Raw genomic sequence first — 21863 nt, 5'->3', positions numbered from 1 at the left:
TATAGTACATATACCTCTTCCTGTGTATAGTATATCTCTCCCTGTATATACCTCTTCCTGTGTATAATATACCTCTCCCTGTATATAGTACATATCTCTCCCTGTATATAGTACATATCTCTCCCTGTATATAGTACATATCTCTCCCTGTATATAGTACATATATGTCTCCCTGTATATAGTACATATATGTCTCCCTGTGTATAGTATACCTCTCCCTGTGTATAGTATACCTCTCCCTGTGTATAGTACATATATATCTCCCTGTGTATAGTATACCTCTCCCTGTGTATAGTACATATATATCTCCCTGTGTATAGTATACCTCTCCCTGTGTATAGTACATATATATCTCCCTGTGTATAGTATACCTCTCCCTGTGTATAGTACATATATATCTCCCTGTGTATAGTATACCTCTTCCTGTGTATAGTATATCTCTCCCTGTATATACCTCTTCCTGTGTATAATATACCTCTCCCTGTATATAGTACATATATATCTCCCTGTGTATAGTATACCTCTCCCTGTGTATAGTATCTCTCCCTGTATATAGTACATATACCTCTTCCTGTGTATAGTATATCTCTCCCTGTATATACCTCTTCCTGTGTATAATATACCTCTCCCTGTATATAGTACATATATCTCCCTGTATATAGTACATATATCTCCCTGTATATAGTACATATCTCTCCCTGTATATAGTACATATATGTCTCCCTGTATATAGTACATATACCTCTTCCTGTGTATAGTATACCTCTCCCTGTGTATACTCTATGACCCTGCATTACGGTTGGAGCAGCATGGAGTGACATCAGCCATTGCTGGGCCTGCCTGCCGCCATCTCTCCGCCTCACTCCCGGGATATCGGCTTGTGTAATAGGCCTGCTGCCGGCAGAGAGCGGCCGCCATGCTGTGGGGCGAGGGTTTGCTGCTCTCCTTCAGCAGCGTCTTCGTGCTCCTGCTCCTGACCACCCGCAGCCCCCAGCTCTCCGCCTTCCTGACCGGCGGCCTCTACCTTCTTCTCGTCCTCTTCAGGTTCGAGCCGGTCCCGGAGTCGCGGGCACAGCAGGTGCTGAAGCCCCGGGGGAAGGTGTCGAGCATTGCCCACAGAGGAGGCGCCCACGATGCCCCTGAGAACACCCTGGCCGCCATCCGAGTGGTGAGTGTGAGCTGCTGCCCACAGACAGGCACTGGCAGTGCTGCCATTCACTGACATCAGCCCCCAGCCTGCCTGCAGCATAGTCTGCAACTGTCTGTGTCCTTTATTTCCTCTGCATTTCCAACTTCCAAGACCTCTGCTTTCTGTCAGGGACTAGAAGATTTTTTCTTTAGGGCTACATGACAACTTTCCACACAAAATAGGTAAACCAGCCAGAGACTGCGGTGTGTCGCCGCGGCGCAACTCATGTCAGTGAATGGGGTTGCGTTGGGACATCTCCAAACCTGTAGGATATTTTCTCGACCGTCAGGTTGCAGCCAAGGCAACGGTCACGTCGCTCCGCAACCCAATTAGATGTGATGTTGGCTCACAATTACTGAGCGGACACTGACTGTGTGAATAGGGTCCATTCACACGTCCGTTCTTTCTTTCCTGATCTGTTCCGTTTTTTGCGGAACAGATCAGGACCAGTTCTGGACCCATTCATTTTCAATGGGTCCTGGAAAAAATCGGACAACACAATGTGTGCTGTCTGTTTCCGTTGTTCCGTTCCGCATGTCCGATTAAATATAAAACTTGTCCTATTCTTTTCCTCAAAAATCGGATCCTGGTACAATACAAAGTCAATGGTTCCGCAAAAAATGGAAGACATTCGTATGTCATTACGTATGTCATCCGTTTTATGCGGAATCCGTTCCTGGAAATGAAATCCTGCCCACAGAAATCACTTATTCACTTTTTTTTTCAAAGAAATCCAAACAACTTTATTTGCTTTGTGAAATTTATACATGTTCCCGTTTTTTGCGGATCCGCAAAAAACGGATGACATACGGATGACATACGGAAACATTTTCAGGAACAACGGATCCGCAAAAAAAACAGGACCGAAATTTGGGATATGGAAAAATACTGACGTGTGAATGTTGTGCTGTCCGCATCCGTATTAAATGGTGCCATTAGAAAGCACAACTTGTCCCGCAAATAACAAGCTCTCATATGGACACGTGAACTGAAAAATAAAAAAGTTATGGCTCAAGGAAAATAGAGAAGAAAAATAAAAACAGAAAAACCTCGGTATCCAAGGGGTTAAAGGCGCACAGCCGTTGATGAATTAGACCAGGCGTACTGTTATTAGTCTGCCCTCTGGTGGTTGTTTCAGTTACACAGGTTCATATTCACTTAGACCGGTCGGATTAATTTGCACATCAAAAAAGTTTTATCTGTTCAGCGAAAAGTCTCATGTCTCCCAGAAACGGCGACTTTTATGCCTCATTTGCTCGTCAGTGTTTGGTCAGTGATTTCCATCAGTGATTGTGAGCCAAAACCAGGTGTGGCTATTGGCTGCAACCCCCCCCCCCCCCCCCAATGCCAGATGTGTTCAACACCCGGGACCCCCGCCGATCAGCTGTTTGAGAAGGCAGCTGCGCTCCAGCAGCGCCGCGGCCTTCTCACTGTTTACCGCCGGCCCAGTGACGTCACGACTAGTATCACTGGCCTGGGTGGGGCTAAGCTCTGTTCACCTGAATGGAGCTTAGCCGCGCCCAGGCCATTGATACTACTCGTGACGTCAGTGGGCCGGCGGTAAACGGTGAGAAGGCCGCGTCGCTTCTGGAGCGCCGCTGCCTTCTCAAACAGCTGATCGGCGGGGGTCCCGGGTGTCGGACCCCTGCCGGTCAGATGCTGATGATCTATCCAGAGGACAGATCATCAGTTTAACCAAACTGCAGAACCCCTTTAATAGGCAGAAGGTCAGACAACCAGCATACCTGCCGATCATCTGTTCTTCAGCAGCTGCGGCACCAGAAGTGCACACCCTGTAGCCACTGGATGGCGCTGTGTAGCTCTGACATCTGCTTCTGGCGCCACTGCAGAACAGTTGATTGGCAGGGACGCAGGGTATCGGGGGGAGGCGGGATTTGGACCAAGTAAAAGCCTCAAAAAACACCTGACTAGCTCAGCAGTTTTTGAAGGATTGTTTTTTTTAGGTTTTTAAGCATTTTTGGCCCTACAGTATGTATATATGTATAGTATAAGTACCACCTGGTGTTTTTTTTTTTTTTCTTTTAAATAGCACGTGTTGTACCCCTCTGTGATGTCAATCCATTTGTAGTGCAATGTGGGAAAAATACGTTGGTTAAAGGGTAACGGTCATATATTTTTTTTATTTGCTAGTTTATTACAGGCTAGGCCTGTATACCTGAGTTAGTCTGTCAATGATTGCCAAAAGATCTGTAATTACCTTATAATAACAGCTTTTATTAATGTCCTCTGTCCCTTTCCACCGCTCCCTTGAAAGATAGTTGCTATGGCTTGTCTGTCTCTGGCTAAGAAGAGAGGAAGACGGAGGGGCGGTCCTTCACACTGCATGCCTGCATTAGGCTTCAGAATGAGGAGGCGTGTCTCAGTAATCCAATCTGATTGGCAGGGAGCTGCTGGCTACAGCAAGTGTGTATGGGAAGTGAGGGAAAGCAGTTTTGGCCTCAGAGAACTGGCAGAGGAGCCATCTTGAGAAGAGCCTCATATTGTAAATGTTTAAACAGCCGTAACAAAGGGAAAAACTCAAGGAAAACAGTGGTATGTGAAGAAACGAAAGATTGCTTTATGCATAATGCTGCTGCAGCAGTAACATATGCTAACATTGATGTTTTGATGAAAACATGACAGTTACCCTTTAAACAAACAAAAAAAAAACTTCATGCACAAATGCTGTTATACAGCACACTGGTGCTTGTGTTTTTCAAGCAGGACAAAAAAAAAAAAGCAACAATGGGTGCCTATGGGACAGAAACATTAGACAGTGAGGAAGAATGACCAGACCCAGAGCGTGCTGCCATAATGTTCCCCATAGATTTCCATGCAACACCTGCTGATGCGTTTGATCCGCTCACCTTGTAGGCTGCACAGAACGGAGCCGTGGCTGTGGAGCTGGACCTGGAGTTCACTAAGGACGGAGTGCCTATTCTCATGCACGATGACACAGTAGAACGGACGACAGATGGCTTTGGGAAATTAAGTGACCTTACATTCACGGAAGTCAGGAAGCTGAATCCTGCGGCTAAACATCGCTTACGGTAAGTGAAGACGTCAGGTATGTGTTTCCCAGTAGGCAGTGTCAGCAGTATACGTGTATATACACCCATGCACACAACCATATCTGTTTTCGCGGATCTGCAAAATATGGATGCCGTCCAAGTTGCATCTGCGTATTTTTTGCAGACCCATTGACTTCAATAGGTCCGCGGTCCGCATTTTGCGGACAAGTATAGGACATCTTCTATCATTTTGCGGAACAGACATACGGATGCAGAAAGCACCCGGCCATACAGATGAACTATCCAAAGGATAGACCAGCAGTAAGGAAAAAGCGTAGAACCCCTTTATCATGACACGAGTGGCGTAACCTTTCTGCTCCCACGGTGGAACCGTCCGTGCTGTAAATGATAGTACAGGAGGACTGGGAAGCGGTGAATGCAGTGCTGCCCGGGCGCTGTACTCACCGCTTCCTGGTCTTCCTCAGCCACACAGCGTGAGGATGTCTGCACGCTATGACCTAACTTTGGGGGTCTCATCAGAGGTCTTATTGGGGGCCTGAGCTGAGGTCTGATTAACAATGGGGTTCTGATCTGAGATCTAATAAAAAATATATATATTTTTTTATTTTACTCCTCTAAAACCTATGTGCGTCTTTAGGCTACTTTCACACCTGCGTTAGGTGCGGATCCGTCTGGTATCTGCACAGACGGATCCACACCTATAAATGCAAACGCTTGTAACCGTTCAGAACGGATCCGTCTGCATTATTCTGTCCCAAATAAATCTAAGTCTAAGTGTAAGTCAAACGGATCCGTCCTGACTAACATTGAAAGTCAATGGGGGACGGATCGGTTTACAATTGCATCATATTGTGTCAATGTAAACGGATCCGTCCCCATTGACTTACATTGTGTGCCAGGACGGATGCGTTTGGCTCCTCTTCGTCAGGCGGACAGCAAAACGCTGCAAGCAGCGTTTTAGTGTCCGCCTCCAGAGCGGACTGGAGGCGGAAAGGAGCCAAGCTGATGCATTCTGAGCGGATCCTTATCCATTCAGAATGCATTGGGGCAAAACTGATCCGTTTGGGGCCGCTTGTGAGAGCCTTGGAACGGATCTCACAGGCGGACCCAGAAACGGCAGTGTGAAAGTAGCCTTAGGACGAAATACAGTAATTGACAAAAACATACTAATTAAATTTTTTTAATTTTTTTTAGGGGAGGATGATACCACTTGGATAGTCATAATTAGTTATGATGCTGTTAGAGGATTTTCTGTTTGTGTTTTATTAATTTATGTTTTTTTGAAAATTAAAGAATGATATGGAAAAAAAAAGAAAATGGGTTCACTAAACTAGACAACCCATTTATAGGGGTTCTATATTGATGGCCCCTTCTCAGGATAGGCCATTAGTATGTGATAGGTGGGGGTCTGATGCCTCACACTCCCATCGATCAGCTGTTTGCGAGTAGCTGTGACGCCATTGTGTAGAGCAGGCATGCTCAACCTGCGGCCCTCCAGCTGTTGTAAAACTACAATTCCCACAATGCCCCGCTGTAGGCTGATAGCTGTAGGCTGTTCAGGCATGCTGGGAGTTGTAGTTTTGCAACAGCTGGAGGGCCGCAGGTTGAGCATGCCTGGTGTAGAGGATGATGCTGGTGTAACAGGCAGTGGGTGTGGACACACTGGGCCAACCAACTAGTTTGAGTTTGGGCTAAACCTAAAGGTGTTGTCCTGGCGGTTCCCTGGTATCCACCCTTTAACCCCTGTTGAGGGATCTGGACTTCGTTGCAGGGAACCTGTCGGGCCACTACCTCCTGGAGTAGTCCTCGTGACCAACGTGGGTCACAGACACCGGTGCGAAGCACCAAGGACTCAGGCAAAAAGTGTAGTCTGAACACAGTCCAAAGTCTGGGCATGCTAAGTACTTTCATATTCCAAGGTTGGGGCAGGTTGAGTATGTGCATAGCCCAGGTAGCAGTTGGGCACCAAGGAGCAGAATCGGTAGACAGACAAGATACGGTACACAGGTATTCAGACCTTCACTGGAGATTAGACAACCTGAAAGCTCAGGCGAGGAGGTGGCCTGCCCGGAACAGCGAGACAGCGACCGTCACGGACCGCCAGCGTGACAGCTCCCATTGCACTCATTGAAATGAATGGGAGCAGTGCTGCAGTAACCATCTCTGTCCACTACACAATGGACGGCGCTGTGTTCTTTCGGTGCTGGACCTACAAGGTTGGCGCTGGTCAGCGGGGGTGTCAGACCCCCAATGATGGCCTATCCTGAGGAGAGGCCATCAGTATAAAAATATTGGAAAATTCCTTTAAGGAATTGCATAAACAGCAGGTTTATATCATGTAAGTGGGCTCCCTCTGTGTATACAGCGGGTAGATGGGAGAACTCCCTGCGGCTTTTCCGACAGCCTGTCAGCTGCTTAGACAGTCTGTCTAAACCTCATGTGCCTCTCTGCCTGATCCAAAGGTGACAACAGAGACCGCCATAGTCCCACCTAGGTATGTTGATGACCCGCCAACAGTATCTCACTCGGCAGATAGCTACCAGTCCCTATTGCACTTTCGCCGGGAATTATGGCCATTGATCGCGACGCCAATGAATGGATGGATAGGTAAAGGTGACTCTATGTCTGTACAGTGTTTACAAGTGGATCAGTCACCGTAGATGTCTACGGGCAGAACCTGTCTATCTGGTGAGACATGTGAGCGTCCCGTCATGTGTGCTATGTATCATCCAGGCTCTAAGAATAGGAGCGTTCATGCTTAGCCTTTCTATCAGTAAGTACGTAAGAGACACCTACCGTATTCATCAAGCAAAGTCTAGGACAGGGGGTCAGCAACCGTCGGCACTCCAACTGTTGTGAAACTACAATTCCCAGCATCCTCCATTCGTTCCTATGATAATTCTTAGAAGAGCAGAGGAAGTATGCATGCTGGGAGTTGTAGTTTTACAACAGCTGGAGCGCCGGAGGTTGCGTATTCCTGGTCTAGGAGCTGTCCTAATAAACCAATATAAATGGGCACTCCGTAGTCTGAAGAAGTCCAGAATTCTGTGCCATCTTTCTGATACAGAGCTCCAAATCCCCTGCACAGGAGTAGAATTAAAGGGGTTGTCCCATTACAGGCTGATACCCTATTCACGTGTATCCATGTGTCCTTTCCATGGGAATCTGACAGCTGGGGCCACCACTGATCACAAAAATAGAGAGTTTTCCCGTTTGAATGGAGCGGTGGTCACACTTGCGCACTGCTGCTCCATTCAGCTCTATGGGACTGCTAGAGACCCCGAGCGCTTGTATTCTGCTGTATCCCATAGACTGGAAAGGAGCAGCAACGCACATGCGTGTCCCGCCATTGTGGATAGAGGATAAGTTGTTGTAATGAGACAACCCAGATGCCGTCAGCAGCCAAGTGCACATGTAACAGGATCAGCCAGTGTCATAACTACAAATCTGCTGACAGAAGCCATATTATCCTGTCTGGTCTATGTGAACGCTGCGCTTCTCTCTCTTCACAGGCATCCTGTATAATGAGGAGAAAGTTCCGACTTTGCAGGAAGCCGTAACAGAATGCTTACATCACAATCTGATCATTTACTTTGATGTTAAAGGCCACGCGGCTCAGGTAATAATCTAACCTGATGGGTCTAGTACATAGAGGGCCTGTGTGACAGAACCGATTTCTTCCCGCACCCGCCTGTGCATATGCCTTAAAGTGTAACTGTCATATTGTATTTATTTGCTAGTTTATTAGAGCTAGGCCTGTATACCTGAGTTATTCTGTCAATGATTGCCAAAAGATCTGTAATTACCTTATAATAACAGCTTTCATTAATGTCCTCTATCCCTTTGCATTGGTCTCTTAACAGAGCATTGCTAGGGCTTTTCTGTCTTCCCTTTAGTGTAGACTGAGGGGCGGTCCTTCACACTACATGCCTGCATTAGGCTTCAGAGTGAGGAGGCGTGTCTCTCAGTAATCCAATCTGATTGGCTGGCAGGGAGCTGCTGGCTACAGCAAGTGTGTATGGAAAGTGAGGGAAAGCAGTTTTGGCCTCAGAGAACTGGCAGAGGAGCCATCTTGAGAAGAGCCTCATAATGCAGGGTTTAAAACAGCCATAACTAAGGGAAAAGCTCAAGGAAAACAGTGGTAAGTGAAGAAACTAAAGATTGCTTTATGCATAATGCTGCTGCAGCAGTAACATATGCTAAAATGTATTTATTTATATTTTGATGAAAACATGACCGTTACACTTTAAATGTCCAGATGGGAATAACTCTTGAAAGGGGTTATCCCATCTTAGACCATGGGGGCATATCGCTAGGATATGCCCCCATTGTCTGATAGGTGCGGGTCCCACCTTACAAGGAGAACGGAGCCGGGGAGAGTTGTGGCTGGAGGACCCCGGGTTTCCCGGGGTCCGCCCACCACCAGGCGCAGCTCCCCGCCTCTCCCATTGAAGTGAATGGGAGCGCACCACTCATGCACGGCCGCCGCTCCCGTTAATTTCTATGGGGCCGACGGAAATAGCCGAGCCAGCGCTCGGCTATTTGTCGGCGGCTCCATAGAAATGAATGGAGGGCGGCTGCGCATGCGCAGTGCGCCCTCCTCCACTTTCTCCACTCCGTTCTCCTTGTAGGTGCAGGTTCCAGAGGTGGGACCCGCACCTATCAGACAATGGGGGCATATCCTAGCGATATATTGGATCAGGCAAAACAGAATTTTTGCACCCCTGCGTCTAGATATTACTATTGCATTATTGCTATTACTTACTTGTTATAGCGCCCCCTGGTGTTCTGCCTAATGTGTTGGTGGTGATCACACATGCTCAGTAGCTAAGTCCCTCCTCCTCTTGTACATAGATGGAGGAGTGATTAAAGGGTTTGTTCACCCCTGGGGGTCTCTCAGTCAGCCCCCCCCCCAGCAAGGTCGGACCTGCAGAAGGAATCGTACTTACCTAATTGGGTTCCGGCTTCTTCGCTCCCCCTGGGCTGCTGCAGCTCTCAGGTCGCCCCAGATCAATAAACGGGTTGATGCGGGTCACATGGCCACTGCAGCGTCTCCCGGATGTCATGTGTCCCAGTGACATGACGCAGGGAAGACACTTCTATGATTGGCTGCAGCGGCCATATGACCCGCGTGAAACCGGGGAGATCTGAGAGCTGCAACGGGCCCCAGGACAAGTGAAGAACCAGGAGCTCAGCGGCGGGAACCAGGTAAGTTCATTCCCTCCAAAGGTCTGGCCGATCTGAAGGGTCTGCCTGAGAGGCCTCCAGGGTTGAACAACCCCTTTAATAATATTATACGGGCCAGTCAATAAGAATCAGCACATTCCAAGCGCCTTCTTTTCACTGGCTGTGGACGCTCTGTGAGAGAATCAAGAGAACAGCAGGGGGAGCTCTAACAAGTACATAACAGCACTGTCAAGACCCTAGGAACATTTTCATAAATGGTTTCCATTGAACGGCTGTTACTTTTTGGGTGATATAACAGCGATATTGAATTGTGCGACAACCCCTTTAAGGTAATCTTTCACTTTAGGAGTGGGAATAGTTGTAATCCACGTTCCCCGCAGCTGCTCACCCTGTGCCGTCAGCAGAATACAGGCACATGTGACTAGATCAGAGGCGATGGGTGGCTGCAAATATGACTTATTGCATAAACTAAATGCACGAGGTTATTTGAGTTCACTGTTGGGGCTCCCTGTGCTCTGATCTGACATCTAGTGGTCAAAAACAAGTATTACACTATATTTTACAACATCAAGACAGGCCCCTTGATATTGCGCTCGGTGCAGGAGCCGCATATTTATTGCCAAGGTTGAGATGAGATCCTATCTGTAAAATCTGGAGACCATTCCCCAAAGAAGGCTTTGGGAATGGCCAAATACAAGGAGGCCTGTTCCTATCCTAATAAGTCTTGTGAAACTCCATATGGCAGATCTGTGCTAGAACAAACGCCAGATTTTCTAAATTAGCATTAATGGGATTTTACCTTTTTTTTTTTTTTTTTACTGACCTATGGATTAATGTACAATAACCACAATTATTGGCAGTTTACCTCTCATTTGAACTAGCTGCGGATAATGAAGATAAATGTGGGATTATTTTTTAGGCGGCTGAAGATCTTAGGAAGTTGTACGTGGACTTTCCTCGCCTCTACAACTGCAGCGTTGTCTGTTCTTTTGAGCCCAGTGTCATCTATAAAGTAAGTAGTAAACCCTCCCCATGTACTGTAGTAATCGTGACCCGGTATAAATGCTTAGTTTGCTGTATTCTTATTCTGTCCTGTACTCATAGCCAAACCTCTCGCCTGTGCCCTCCTCCAAGGGTGCTGGTCTCCACGGACAGCACACGTACCCATGACAGTGGGTCTGTGGTGACACCACAGAAGTAAGCCCTATTTTGGCGGTGATTACGGATCCCTCACGCACATTATAGGTCCATGAGAATGGTCACCATTGGTAGGAGATGCTCTGGAGACGACTTTTCAGCCTAGCAGTGACTAACTTTAGCGGTGACTTGACCACAAGCTGAAGCCAGTCATTGGCTGCAGTGGTGCATGTGACAATGTCCATACTGCGCCAGATGTAAACACTCTGGGGACTGCAACATGGACACACCAGAGTCAGCGTGGAGGACCAGAGCGGTGGGCAGCAGGGGAGTATGGATCCCCAGCTTAGTGAGGCAGGGTGCAAGCACTTGCTAAAATGTCCTTATTCCCGGAGATCCCGCTTTAAGGGTGACATTCTGTAAATCCCACTTCAAGTAAAACGGTGGAGTCCTATATGTAGGACAGTCGGTCCCACTTATTCCTGTGTCCAGGGAAAGATCAATGGCTGCCATTTGTGCTCCTATGAATACAATGTCTTGCTCATTGTAACGGTCCACATACCAGAGTCTGATGTTGGATGAAGGTCTGAGCTGCAAAAAAAACTAAAAATGTAAGGAGGGACAACACTCTATCGCTGCACCTAATCTCCTTTCTGCCGACCAAACAGTAAGAATGTCCTTTCAGTGCCCCTAACAATAATGATGCCCCTTAGACCGTATGATACCCCTTTAGTGCCCCACAGACTATGATACCCTTAAGTGCCCACTCACACAGAATGAGGCCCTCTTAAACGCCCCCAGAACAAAGTGATGTTCTCTACAGGCCCCCCTCACACAGTATTATGTACTCCTTAAATTCTCCCCCACACACTATGATGTCCCCTTAGGTAGACTCTACACAGTATGATGCTGTGTTAAGTGGTCCCCACACAGTGCTGCCCACCACACCGTATGATGCCCCATTAAGTAGCCCCACACACAGTGATTTCCCCCTTATAGATTATGCCCCCTTAGATGGCCCCGACAGTGATGCCCTCCTAATAGCTATGCATCCTTTAGTGGAACCTGACAAAATTATGCCCCTACAGTGCTGCCCCCTCAAATGTCTCCACACCTTTAGGTAGCCCCTCTGTGATGCCCCCTCTTATAGAGTATGCCCTCTTAGATGGCCCACCACACACAGGTATGCCCCATTTAGTGTTCCCTTTACAGTTATGTCACCTTAGTGTCACGTCGTTTGCTGTGTGCGCCGGGACACTGGTGCCATGTTTGCTGCTGCCGGTGGCAACGTGTTGCTGTTATGGCATGTGGTGGCAGTGTCTCAGCTTTGGCTGTGTGCGCCGTGACATGTTTGCCATGCATGCGGTTGCCGGGGGCAACGTTGTGGCTGGTGTGTGCACTTCCCCTTTAAGTTGTAGCCTTCGCCTGTCTGGTGCAGTAAGGGTTACCTACCTTGCTGGGTGCGGTCACTTGTGCTTCTTATACCTGTGGCTTAAGGTCAGGAGTCCATTGTTCTCCAGCCTTGGTGTGTGCTGGAGTTATGCTCCTTGTCTGGTTGTTCCATCTTCCAGGGTGAGGGCCACCTAGTGGGACATCGATGTCTTCCCATTCTATCCTCCATGTTCCCCTACCTTACCTGTGTGGGTTTATGTTCAGGGTTTGGTGTCTCGTCTTGTTGTTGTTACATGTCTGGTAGTTGGCGTTTTATGTCCAGCATGTATGCAAGTCGTACCCTGTTAGTTGTGCCTCCGAAAGCGGGCTCCATGGTTTCCCGGTGGGGTGAACCAGAAGCCAAGTCTGGGTGCTGTTGCTGAAACGCTGGTTCCTGTGTGTCAGTACGTACTGCATCCGCTTGGTGTTTGCATTGTAGTACGTTTGTATGGGTTCCAGTTTACCTTGGTGTGGTGTTTATCTGTCATTCCACTTGGCTTCCTTTCCCTGCTGCTAGGCCATTTGAGACTCCTGTTCATCCGTGTCTGGGAAGAACAGGTCGTCTCTCCCCTACTCCTATGTGAGGGATTATCAGGGCGACTCAGGGCCAAAGGTATCCTGGTATGAGCCGTCCTATCATCCAGGTCCGCTCATACGGTGAGGAGTTACGCTGGGTTCAGACCTGAGCGTTCTGAAACGAGCGCTCTGTATGCGCGATTGTACGGGCGTTTACAATCGCGCATACAGAGACTGGCGTTCACACATTGTCGCGCGTTCCCGAATTTCTATGTGCGGGAACGCGCGACAAACGCCCAAAAAAAAGCTCAAGCACTTGTTTGAGCGTCGGGCGTTTTACTGCGCTTTCGTACGCGCTGTAAAACGCCCAGGTGAGAACCATTCCCATAGGGAAGCATTGGTTCTTGCCTGTTGTGCGTTTTACAGCGCGTAGGAACGCGCTGTAAAACGCTCAGGTGTGAACCCAGCCTTAGGGTGAGGATTAGGGACATTGTAGGAGGTGACCTGCTCCTGGCATCCTGGCCTAGCTGCTTCCCTATTATACCTTACATTGTACGGTGAAGGGTTTCCCCCACTCCCCACCGTGACACTTAGGTGACCCTTCACCTAGTTATGCCACCTTAGGTGGGCCCCTCAAAGGGTCATGCCATCTTAGATTGCCCCCCGCACACAGTTATATCCCCTTTCCTGGACTCCCACAGGATTATGCGGTGCCTTCGGTGTAACAACTCTCCTATCCCATGTTTCCCCAATGATTCGCCTGCCGCTCAGCTCTGGGCTCTGCTGTGTGTGGCTGAGCGCAGCAGGCGTGATGTCAGTCGCAAAGAAAATACAGTTGGAGGTTAGTCAGCACTTTCCAGTGCGCAGGTGCACGTCGCCAAGCAAAAAACAAAGAATGCAATAGTGCTCTGCCAACACAAATAACAAAGTTAATATAACAATGCCATACTCACTATAGAAAATGTATGCGTTATAAATGTGAGTTTCTTGGCAAATACATTTTGTTCAAAATTATTTGTGCCTGTCCGCCCACGACAAGGTGATCTCTTTAGGACAGAAACCTACACTAAATACCACATTCCCTGTTGCCATTCCAGTCTGCATTAAGTTCAGGGAATGCAGGTTCCACATACATTCTGAGTCCACACTATATTATACCTCTTTGTTGCTACAATGGCCTCCATTAAATTCAGGGAATGCAGGCTCCACGTGCATGCGGAGCCCACTCTGTATTCAGGGGTGCACATAGCCTTTCTGCTGCCTGAGGCGAAAACTGAAATGGTGCCCACCCCCTCCTCTCAAGTGCCAATTTCTTAACCTAACTCCTTCCGTCCAGCCCTACTGTTAAAGACATACTTGGAAAACATGATATACAGCGCTACAAAACATACAGGGTAATACAGCACCACATACCTCTTACATCCAGTGACGTCTCCTCTGATGTAGGGGTTCTCCTTCTTTATCTTCTCCATTCGGACCAGACCGCCATGATGATTTCTTTCAGTCATCTTTTGTCTCTGCAGATTTCGATAGACATCTTAGTTTAGCACTTTTCTCTAATACTGTGCTTCCCAATACTATACTGCAGAAACAGACAATCCACCTGAAAACACTATCACCACACATATAGTTCCCCCTCAGTAATTATTGTCACACAGTGCCCTAAGAAAATAACTGCGCCCGGCAAATAGCGTCCCTGAAACGTATAGTGCCGTAAAGTATCCTCCAAAAATACTGATGCTGTGCCAGGGTGCCTCCCAATGTAACTATCCTCCCAAAAGTCCAACCAATAGTAAGAATTCTCTGCCGGAGTGCACTATGTGGTAACAGTGCACCCAATAGTAATAATGCCCTATAGTGCCCCTGAGTAGTGATAATTCCCCCTATAATGTGTGCCTGTACAAAAAATACCCCCGTATAATGTGTGCCTGTACAAAAAATACCCCCGTATAATGTGTGCCTGTACAAAAAATACCCCCGTATAATGTGTGCCTGTACAAAAAATGCTCCCTCATATTTGTGTGCTGGTACAAAACACTTTTTTAGTGCCCCCTGTAGAACAAATGTCCCCATAGTGGCCACCTGATAATGTGCGCTAAGTACAAAAAATCCTCCCTTTTATAACGTGTGTCTGTACAAAAAAACGACCCCTTTTTAGTGCCCCCAGCATAACGGAAGTCCCCATAGTGGCCCCCTTATAATGTGTTCCAGTACAAAAATGCTCCTTTTTACAGCCGCAATGTCCCCATAGTGCTTTCTGCAGTTATGAAATAATGACCCCCAACCCATTGTGGCCCGACACCACGCTGCCAAATAAAAAATAATAAACTCAATTACTTACCTCCATTCTGCTGTCAGCGATGCAGTGCAAGACACGGACTTCTACCAGTCTGTGCCATGAGCTCTATGCAGCCGGGCTCAGGCAGCGCCATAATGATGACGCCGGCCTCTGATAGGCTACAGAAACTAGGACTAAAGCCTATTAGAGGAAACGGTGGGCCAGGAAGACATCACTCCCATGCCCTGTTGCGACATTCAACTGTATCGCTGTCCTGAGTACAGCGACACAGTTGAATATGTAGAGATGAGCGTTTCCACAATGGAAGCGCTCATTGCCCATGGCCCTTCCGCTGCCCCCCTTTTGCCCCTACCTGGTGCTGCCTGAGGCAATCATTGGTGCTGCACCCCTGTCTGTATTCCACCTCTCCTGGTGGGAGAGCAGGCTACAGCTTTATACTTGCACTGATTAAAGTCCGCCTATGGGGCAGAGAGGTTAGTTAGGAGCAATGGGGTCAGCCACCCCTCCAATGCAGACTGAAAGAAAATAAATCTGGGGGCTAGTCTGCAAATCCCAGTGCGCAGGTGCACGTCACCATGGCTGGAAACAGAAACGCAAAAAACAAACACAATGCAACAGCGCTGTGCAAACATAAATAATAAAGTAAATACAATCGTGCCATCCTCCATGCTAGAAAATGTGCTAACGCTACGTTATAAGTGTGAGAATCTTGCGGATCGGCACAAATAATTTTGTACAAAATGTATTTACCAAGAATCTCACATTTATAACTTAGCGTTTTACATGTTCTATAGTGAGTATGGCACTGTCGTATTTATTTGGTTATTTGTGTTTGCGGAGTGCTGCTGCATTGTTTTGTTTATTGCTTTTGTGATGATGTCGGTACATGGCGCCTGCATGCGCTGGACTACGGGCAGCACGGGAATGGTGATACAGGGAGCGGACGGTTCCCTGCTTCACCATTCTATTCACCCGGATCTGCATCCTCATGACGCAGATAGAGCCGAGCGCGGGACTTGCAGGGGTCCAGATTCGGACCGCCGTCCTCCAGTTAAGTACACCCGCGGTAGGCTATAGAAATGACAGAAAGAGAGGCGTACGACAACCATTCCTGCCGCTCACCCACAAATACTGAAGGGCATGTTGTGTGATCCGCAGATGAGACAAGCAGACGTCAATGTAGTCACCGCTCTGACGCACAGGCCGTGGAGCCTCAGCCATCTTGGGGACGGTAAACCTCGCTTCGACTCCGCTTGGAAGCATTACTTCTATGTCTCAATGGACGTCCTGCTGGACTGGGGGCTGCACCACATCCTGTGGAATCTGTGCGGAGTGTCTGCCTTCTTAATGCAAAAGAATTTCATCTCCAGGTACGGTCACTTTACAGAGATTGTCGAAAATGTGTAGATGGTAGGGCAGCACAGAGACTGATCATAGACGTCCGAGAGCCAACGTTTTAGTCTGTGTTCACACTGGTGTCCGCTCTGAACAGCGGTCATGAAGAATAAGCTAACAGACGGCATTATAAGTCAGCGGGATCCATAGGGCGCTGGTAATATCCATCAAGCAGTGGATCCGGCAATGCATTGTGGTTAGTGTTATAAGTAGAAACTACAACAAAGGTGTGAGCAGAGCCTAACAAGACTTATATTAACTAAGAGCTAGACACTTACATGAAGGCATCATATCTGCATCTCAACTGATGGGTCCAAAATACAACAATAATGCTTTAAAGGGCATCTATCAGCAGTTTTGTACCTATGACACTGGCTGACCTGTTACATGTGCGCTTGGCAGCTGAAGGCATCTGTGTTGGTCCCATGTTCATATGTGCCCGCATTACTGAGAAAAATGAAGTTTTATTATATGCAAATGAGCCTCTAGGAGCAACGGGGGCGTTGTCATTACACCTAGAAGCTCAGCTCTCTCTGCAACTGCTGCATCCTCTCCACTTTGATTGACAGGACCAGGCAGTGAAAATGTGATCACACAAGGCCCTTCAAAGTGCAGAGGGCATGGCAGGTGCAGAGAGAGCAGAGCCTCCAGGTGTAATGGCAACGCCCCTATTGCTCCTAGAGGCTCATTTGCATATATTAAGACACAATTTTTCTCAGCAATGCAGGTACATATGAACATGGGACCAACACAGATGCCTTCAGCTGCCAAGCGCACATGTAACAGGTCAGCTAGTGTCATAGGGACAAAACTGCTGACAGATGCCTTTTAAAGGGCTATTCCTATGATATTCTACTATGTCCTAATCTCTGAGTGCTGGTTCTCCACCCGGGAAGAGGTGGCTCGCTGTGAGCAGGCACTATACAATCTCATATAGAATCAGCCAAGTTTGCAGTCAGTCTCACTGTTGAGGGGTTCAAGTTCAGCCCAGCTTTCTTATCCAGGTCACCAAGGGCCCCCAACCCAGTGGGATTTGACATCTGCTCAAGTGTGCCTTGTGCTGAGCAAACCCCATATAATGGAGACCACCTAGACTGCAGAGACCTCATAATGCCAGCTCCACTTTGTATGATGACATGAACATGAAGAGCTGTAGGACTCGTGTAATGTGACTCTTTATCCTACAGCGATTACGTGGAGAAGTGGAACAGGAGAGGCATAGAAGTGGTGGCATGGACGGTCAATACAGCCGCGGAGAAGCTTCACAGTGAGCGGACCCTGCACAGCAACTACATCACGGACAGCTTGGTAGAGGATTGTGACCCCCACTACTGAAATGTCCACCATACTGCTATCTTCTTTCAGATTCAGTAATTTTAGGGCCGTCCATTATGTCATTTATGTCGTTGACGTGTTTGTTTTAGGGCCTTCAGAGATGACTTATAAGGGTGGTCAGCCTTATAGTGGGGCTCTGACCGGTGAAACTAATCCACCCTCTCATCCAGGGAACAGACTGCGCACACCGTCGGTCACCCCCGCCAGATCCGGATATTAAAACCTCCTCCTACCATTTTGTGAACCCACTTGATGGATATACATAAGAATAACAACTAATGCTGATTTATACAAAACTTGAGAAAGCAATCTCTATATGACTACAGTATCATTCATTATACATGAGTCCCAGCCTCTGTCACTGTGAAAATGGCATACAATCTGCAGGCAGCAGGTTATAGAGCAGGAGGAGCTGAGCGGATTGTCATCTAGCTTTGTGAAAGGCTTCAGTAAAACCTGTAATTTGTGTTTAAGCCTCTGCTCTTTCTGAGCTCAGTTGTACATGGGGGCCATCTTAACAGTATTCTCTATGCAAAGGCTCATGCACATGACCATAACTTGCACTAGTGTCCGATCAACAATTTTTGCAGATTGTACACGGAACCCATTAGTGTCTATGGGTCCTTTTAAAAATCATGCAGATGTCACCCATGTGCTCTCCACATCCGTGTGTCCCTAACACAAATTACAGAACCTGTCCCATTCTTGTCCGTATTGCGGACAAGAATAGTTATTTCTAGGGATAGGAGTAAAAAAAAAAAAAGCAGAGGTGTCTGTATTTTGTGGATCAGTGGTTTGTGGACGGCAATACATACAGACACAGTTGTGTGCATGAGGCTTAAAGGCTATGTACACCTTTGGGGGCAATCTTTTTATTATTGCATTGTACTTATTTTGAGCTAAAAATCTTTTTTTCAATTGGTCTTTATTAATAATATAGAGCCCTTATTTGTATACACAGCTGAGATGCTCTAGTGCCAGCCTGCGGATTTTCTCTCTTTTCCATCAGTTGGGGAGCTGACGGGCTCCTTATCTCTGCTCTCTGACATTATAAACACTCATTATAGCTCAGCTTACTGATAATAAAGTGTCGTAAACAAGTGTTTGTGACCTCTTAGTAGGTTAGAGATGAGGGTTATTAGATAAGTGAAAGTTCCAGTCCCACAGCTAGAAAAACTGTTAACCCTTTGTGACTGAACAGCTCAATATTTTTATTAAAAGCCAATTGAAAATGTGATTTTTTTTGCCAAAAATAAGTTAAATGCAATCATAAATTTTTTTTAATGCACAGATTAAAAGTTTAGATTAATCTTTTTCCATTTAAAGCGTTCCTGAGCTTTCAAAAAAAGATTGATATTGGCTGTGCGTGCTTCTTTGTACAATCATAATTGTGAAGAAACTGGTGTTTTTTGGGCTCCCCTAAAGTCTCTTTCAGCCATTTTATTCCTCGTTTCAGCTGCACAGCTGGATGCATTTCTCTCAGAAGCAGGAGGCGTCTGGCTTCTGCCAGTACTGTATGCAGTGACCTTACAGGATTAATCACACTTACAGAAAGTCAGGAGGCTCCTGTGATCTGAAGCTGTTATCAGGCTCAGGATCTCTAGCTCTGACATGCCCCCACTCCCTGTGAGTCATCTTCTGTGTCTCTGTTACCAGGGACTGATCTTCCTGACAACAGGCAGTGGATGGCAAATTAGGTGGAAGTGAGACCCCTAGTGGCCATGACTTTGCAGCTTTTTTGGGTGGATGCAGGCAGGTTTTTGACATTGAGCGATTAAAAAATTTACTCGCTACACCATTCTCTATTAAATGAAATTTGTGTGAAAGAACAGTGACTCTTTAAGCCTCTGCTCTTTCTGAGCTCAGTATTCTCTGTGTAAAGGCTCATGCACACAACCATATTTAGCATTTGTGTCCGATCTACAATTTTTGCGAATTGCACACAGAACCCATTCATTTCTATGGGTCCCCAAATATCGGACAGCATAAGGATGTCATCCATGTGCTTTCCACAAACGTATGTCCGTTCAGCAAATTGCAGAACATGCCCCATTCTTGTCCGTATCGCAGAAGAGAATAGGGGGAAAAAAAAAGGCGTATTGCACTTGAAATGTATCTGTATTTTGTGGACCGCAATATGGACACGGTCATGTGCATGAGGCCAGAGTGTGTATACAGAGATAGCTGTCAGTCGTACAACTGAGCTCAGAAAGAGCAGAGATCTAAATGCACATATTACAAGTTTTACTGAATCTTTTTCCATTTAACCATATACCAATCTGCTCAGCTCCTCCTGCCCTATAACGCGCTGCCTGCAGATCACACTGCATTTCATGGTGACAGGTTCCCTGTAAATGCATTACACTGGAGCACTCTTCATTTATTATGGCCCGACATACGCATGTTAAATGACGGTCACGAAAGACCGTCAGTTTTACTAGGATCTAATGTGTATAGCGGTCTTGCTTTTCTCCTGATGCCAGATTTCTTTTCCTGTGGGAGAGAAGTCATCTGACAGCAGCTTGTTCCTATTGAAAAAAAATAATAATCATACTTGGGGGTAACACCTGGCTGGACCTAAATTTCTAGTAATTCATTCTTAACTTCTAGCAGGAATAATAAAGGAATGGCACAACTTAGAGTCAAAAGAATAGAGGTTCCAGAATTGTTACTACAATGGGGGATGCAAGTAATTACTAGAACAGACATGTCAGGAGAGGGACAGGTCCTCTTTAAAGGGGTTCTCCGGGCAATTGGTCTCTTTAGTACATGGTGCTAACCTGCGGAGGATTTATTTTTTACATAGGACTTACCCTTCCTCGCTCTTCCGCCCAGGACCCGACCAGATGTGGCCTTTTCTTTTCCTGTTCAGCTGCGTTGACTATAATGCCCTGATTAGACCAAATGCCCGGGGAACCTCTTAAAGCTCTCCTTACGAGTTACGGTAATAAAAATCTACCTGTGCTTGCTGTGTACAGCCAGGTGAGTCTGTGATAGTAGGTGAGACCCTGCCCTGTCTACATCTTCTCTTCCCATAAGGAGATGTCAGTCTTTTATGCCGTTCATAATAAGACCGGTAGGTTCTTGTTTCTAGTGAATTCACGTCAGGAATGTAAATGTCAGCCAGTCGGATGTAACTTGCTTTTGGGTTTTTAAACATTGCCGAGCTCCATAACCCGAAGGCGATTCAGCTTCTCACCATAATCTCCATAAGGCAGGCATGTCCAAACTGCGGTCCTCCAGCTGTTGCAAAACTACAACTCCCAGCATGTCTGGATAGCTTACAGCTATTATGGCATGCTGGGAGTTGTAGTTTTGCAACAGCTGGAGGGCCGCAGTTTGGACATGCCTGCCATAAGGGCTCATGCAGACGGTTCGTTTTGTGGTTCGCAAATGGCGGATCCGCAAAACACAGATACCTGCCTGTTCCGCAATTTGCAGACGGCACATGGCCGGCACTATGATAGAAAATGCCTATTCTTGTCTGCAATTGCGGACAAGAATAGGACAGGCTCTATCTTTTTTGCCGGGCCGTGGAACGGAACTACGGATGCGGACAGAGCACGGTGTGCTGTCTGCATCTTTTGCAACCCCATTGAAACGAATGGGTCCGCACCTGTTCCATAAAATTGCGGAACGGATGCAGACGGTTGTGTGAATGAGCCCTAAGGATAAGGCGGCAGATTTAGTAATCCTGTCTGATATTTAGACAATCTAAAGATGCACCAAATGTATCAATGTGTCTATGCAATAAATCTAGTGCATCTTAGACACATTCGTGGAACTTTATACCATCTACTGGTTGACTTGCTGTATTGTGGTGCCTTAAACCAACCCCTAATCCACTAGGCCGCACTGTTTTTTTAGTGCAGAATTCTGGAACGTTTACCTTTAGTAAATCTCCCCCTTTGTATCCAGGACAGTAAAATATGTCTGCACCATGTGTGACTGTAGATCGGATGTTCTTACTGTGTAATGCTGGAATTACTTACACTGGACAGGACCTGTATTGTGTACACAGTTATATAGAATGTGTATGGCCAGATTAAAGGGGTTATCCAAGAGTAGTAGAGACCACCCAGAGTGGCCGACCCGCAGTGGAGATCATACTTACTTGGTTCCCGTCGCTGGCTTCGGTGCCTGATGCTCAAGGGCCGGCTCTTCCCTTCTACCTGCCACCCTGAGTAGATCAACTCGTTGACTGGTTGGAGTTGGGGTTGGGGCCATCACAGGCTGCAGTGGTGTCCTGCTTCTCTTGTGTCACGACAACTGGTTTGAGCTTGGCTGCAGCAGTCCCCCCCAGTGGTGGGGAGCAGACATGATCTCCACTGCAGGTCGGCCA

The 21863-nt window shown here is 47.1% G+C and overlaps 1 protein-coding gene across 1 annotated transcript; it reads left to right on the top strand.

Annotated features, from left to right (window-relative positions):
* Window positions 1-742: 742 nt before the first annotated feature.
* Window positions 743-18465, top strand: GDE1 (glycerophosphodiester phosphodiesterase 1). The gene is made up of 7 exons (XM_044305092.1): window positions 743-1168; window positions 4064-4239; window positions 7310-7325; window positions 7751-7840; window positions 10328-10420; window positions 15950-16161; window positions 17374-18465. Exons 1-7 carry the CDS (start codon window positions 917-919, stop codon window positions 17519-17521), a joined length of 987 nt encoding a protein of 328 aa, XP_044161027.1. The 5' UTR covers window positions 743-916; the 3' UTR covers window positions 17522-18465.
* The last annotated feature ends 3398 nt before the right edge of the window (window positions 18466-21863 follow it).

This window comes from Bufo gargarizans, chromosome 8, assembly GCF_014858855.1.
Source record: "Bufo gargarizans isolate SCDJY-AF-19 chromosome 8, ASM1485885v1, whole genome shotgun sequence".
In the NCBI taxonomy this organism is placed as follows: Eukaryota; Metazoa; Chordata; class Amphibia; order Anura; family Bufonidae; genus Bufo; species Bufo gargarizans.
Note: the sequence above shows the minus strand (reverse complement) of the source record. Positions and strands in the feature narration are given on the sequence as shown.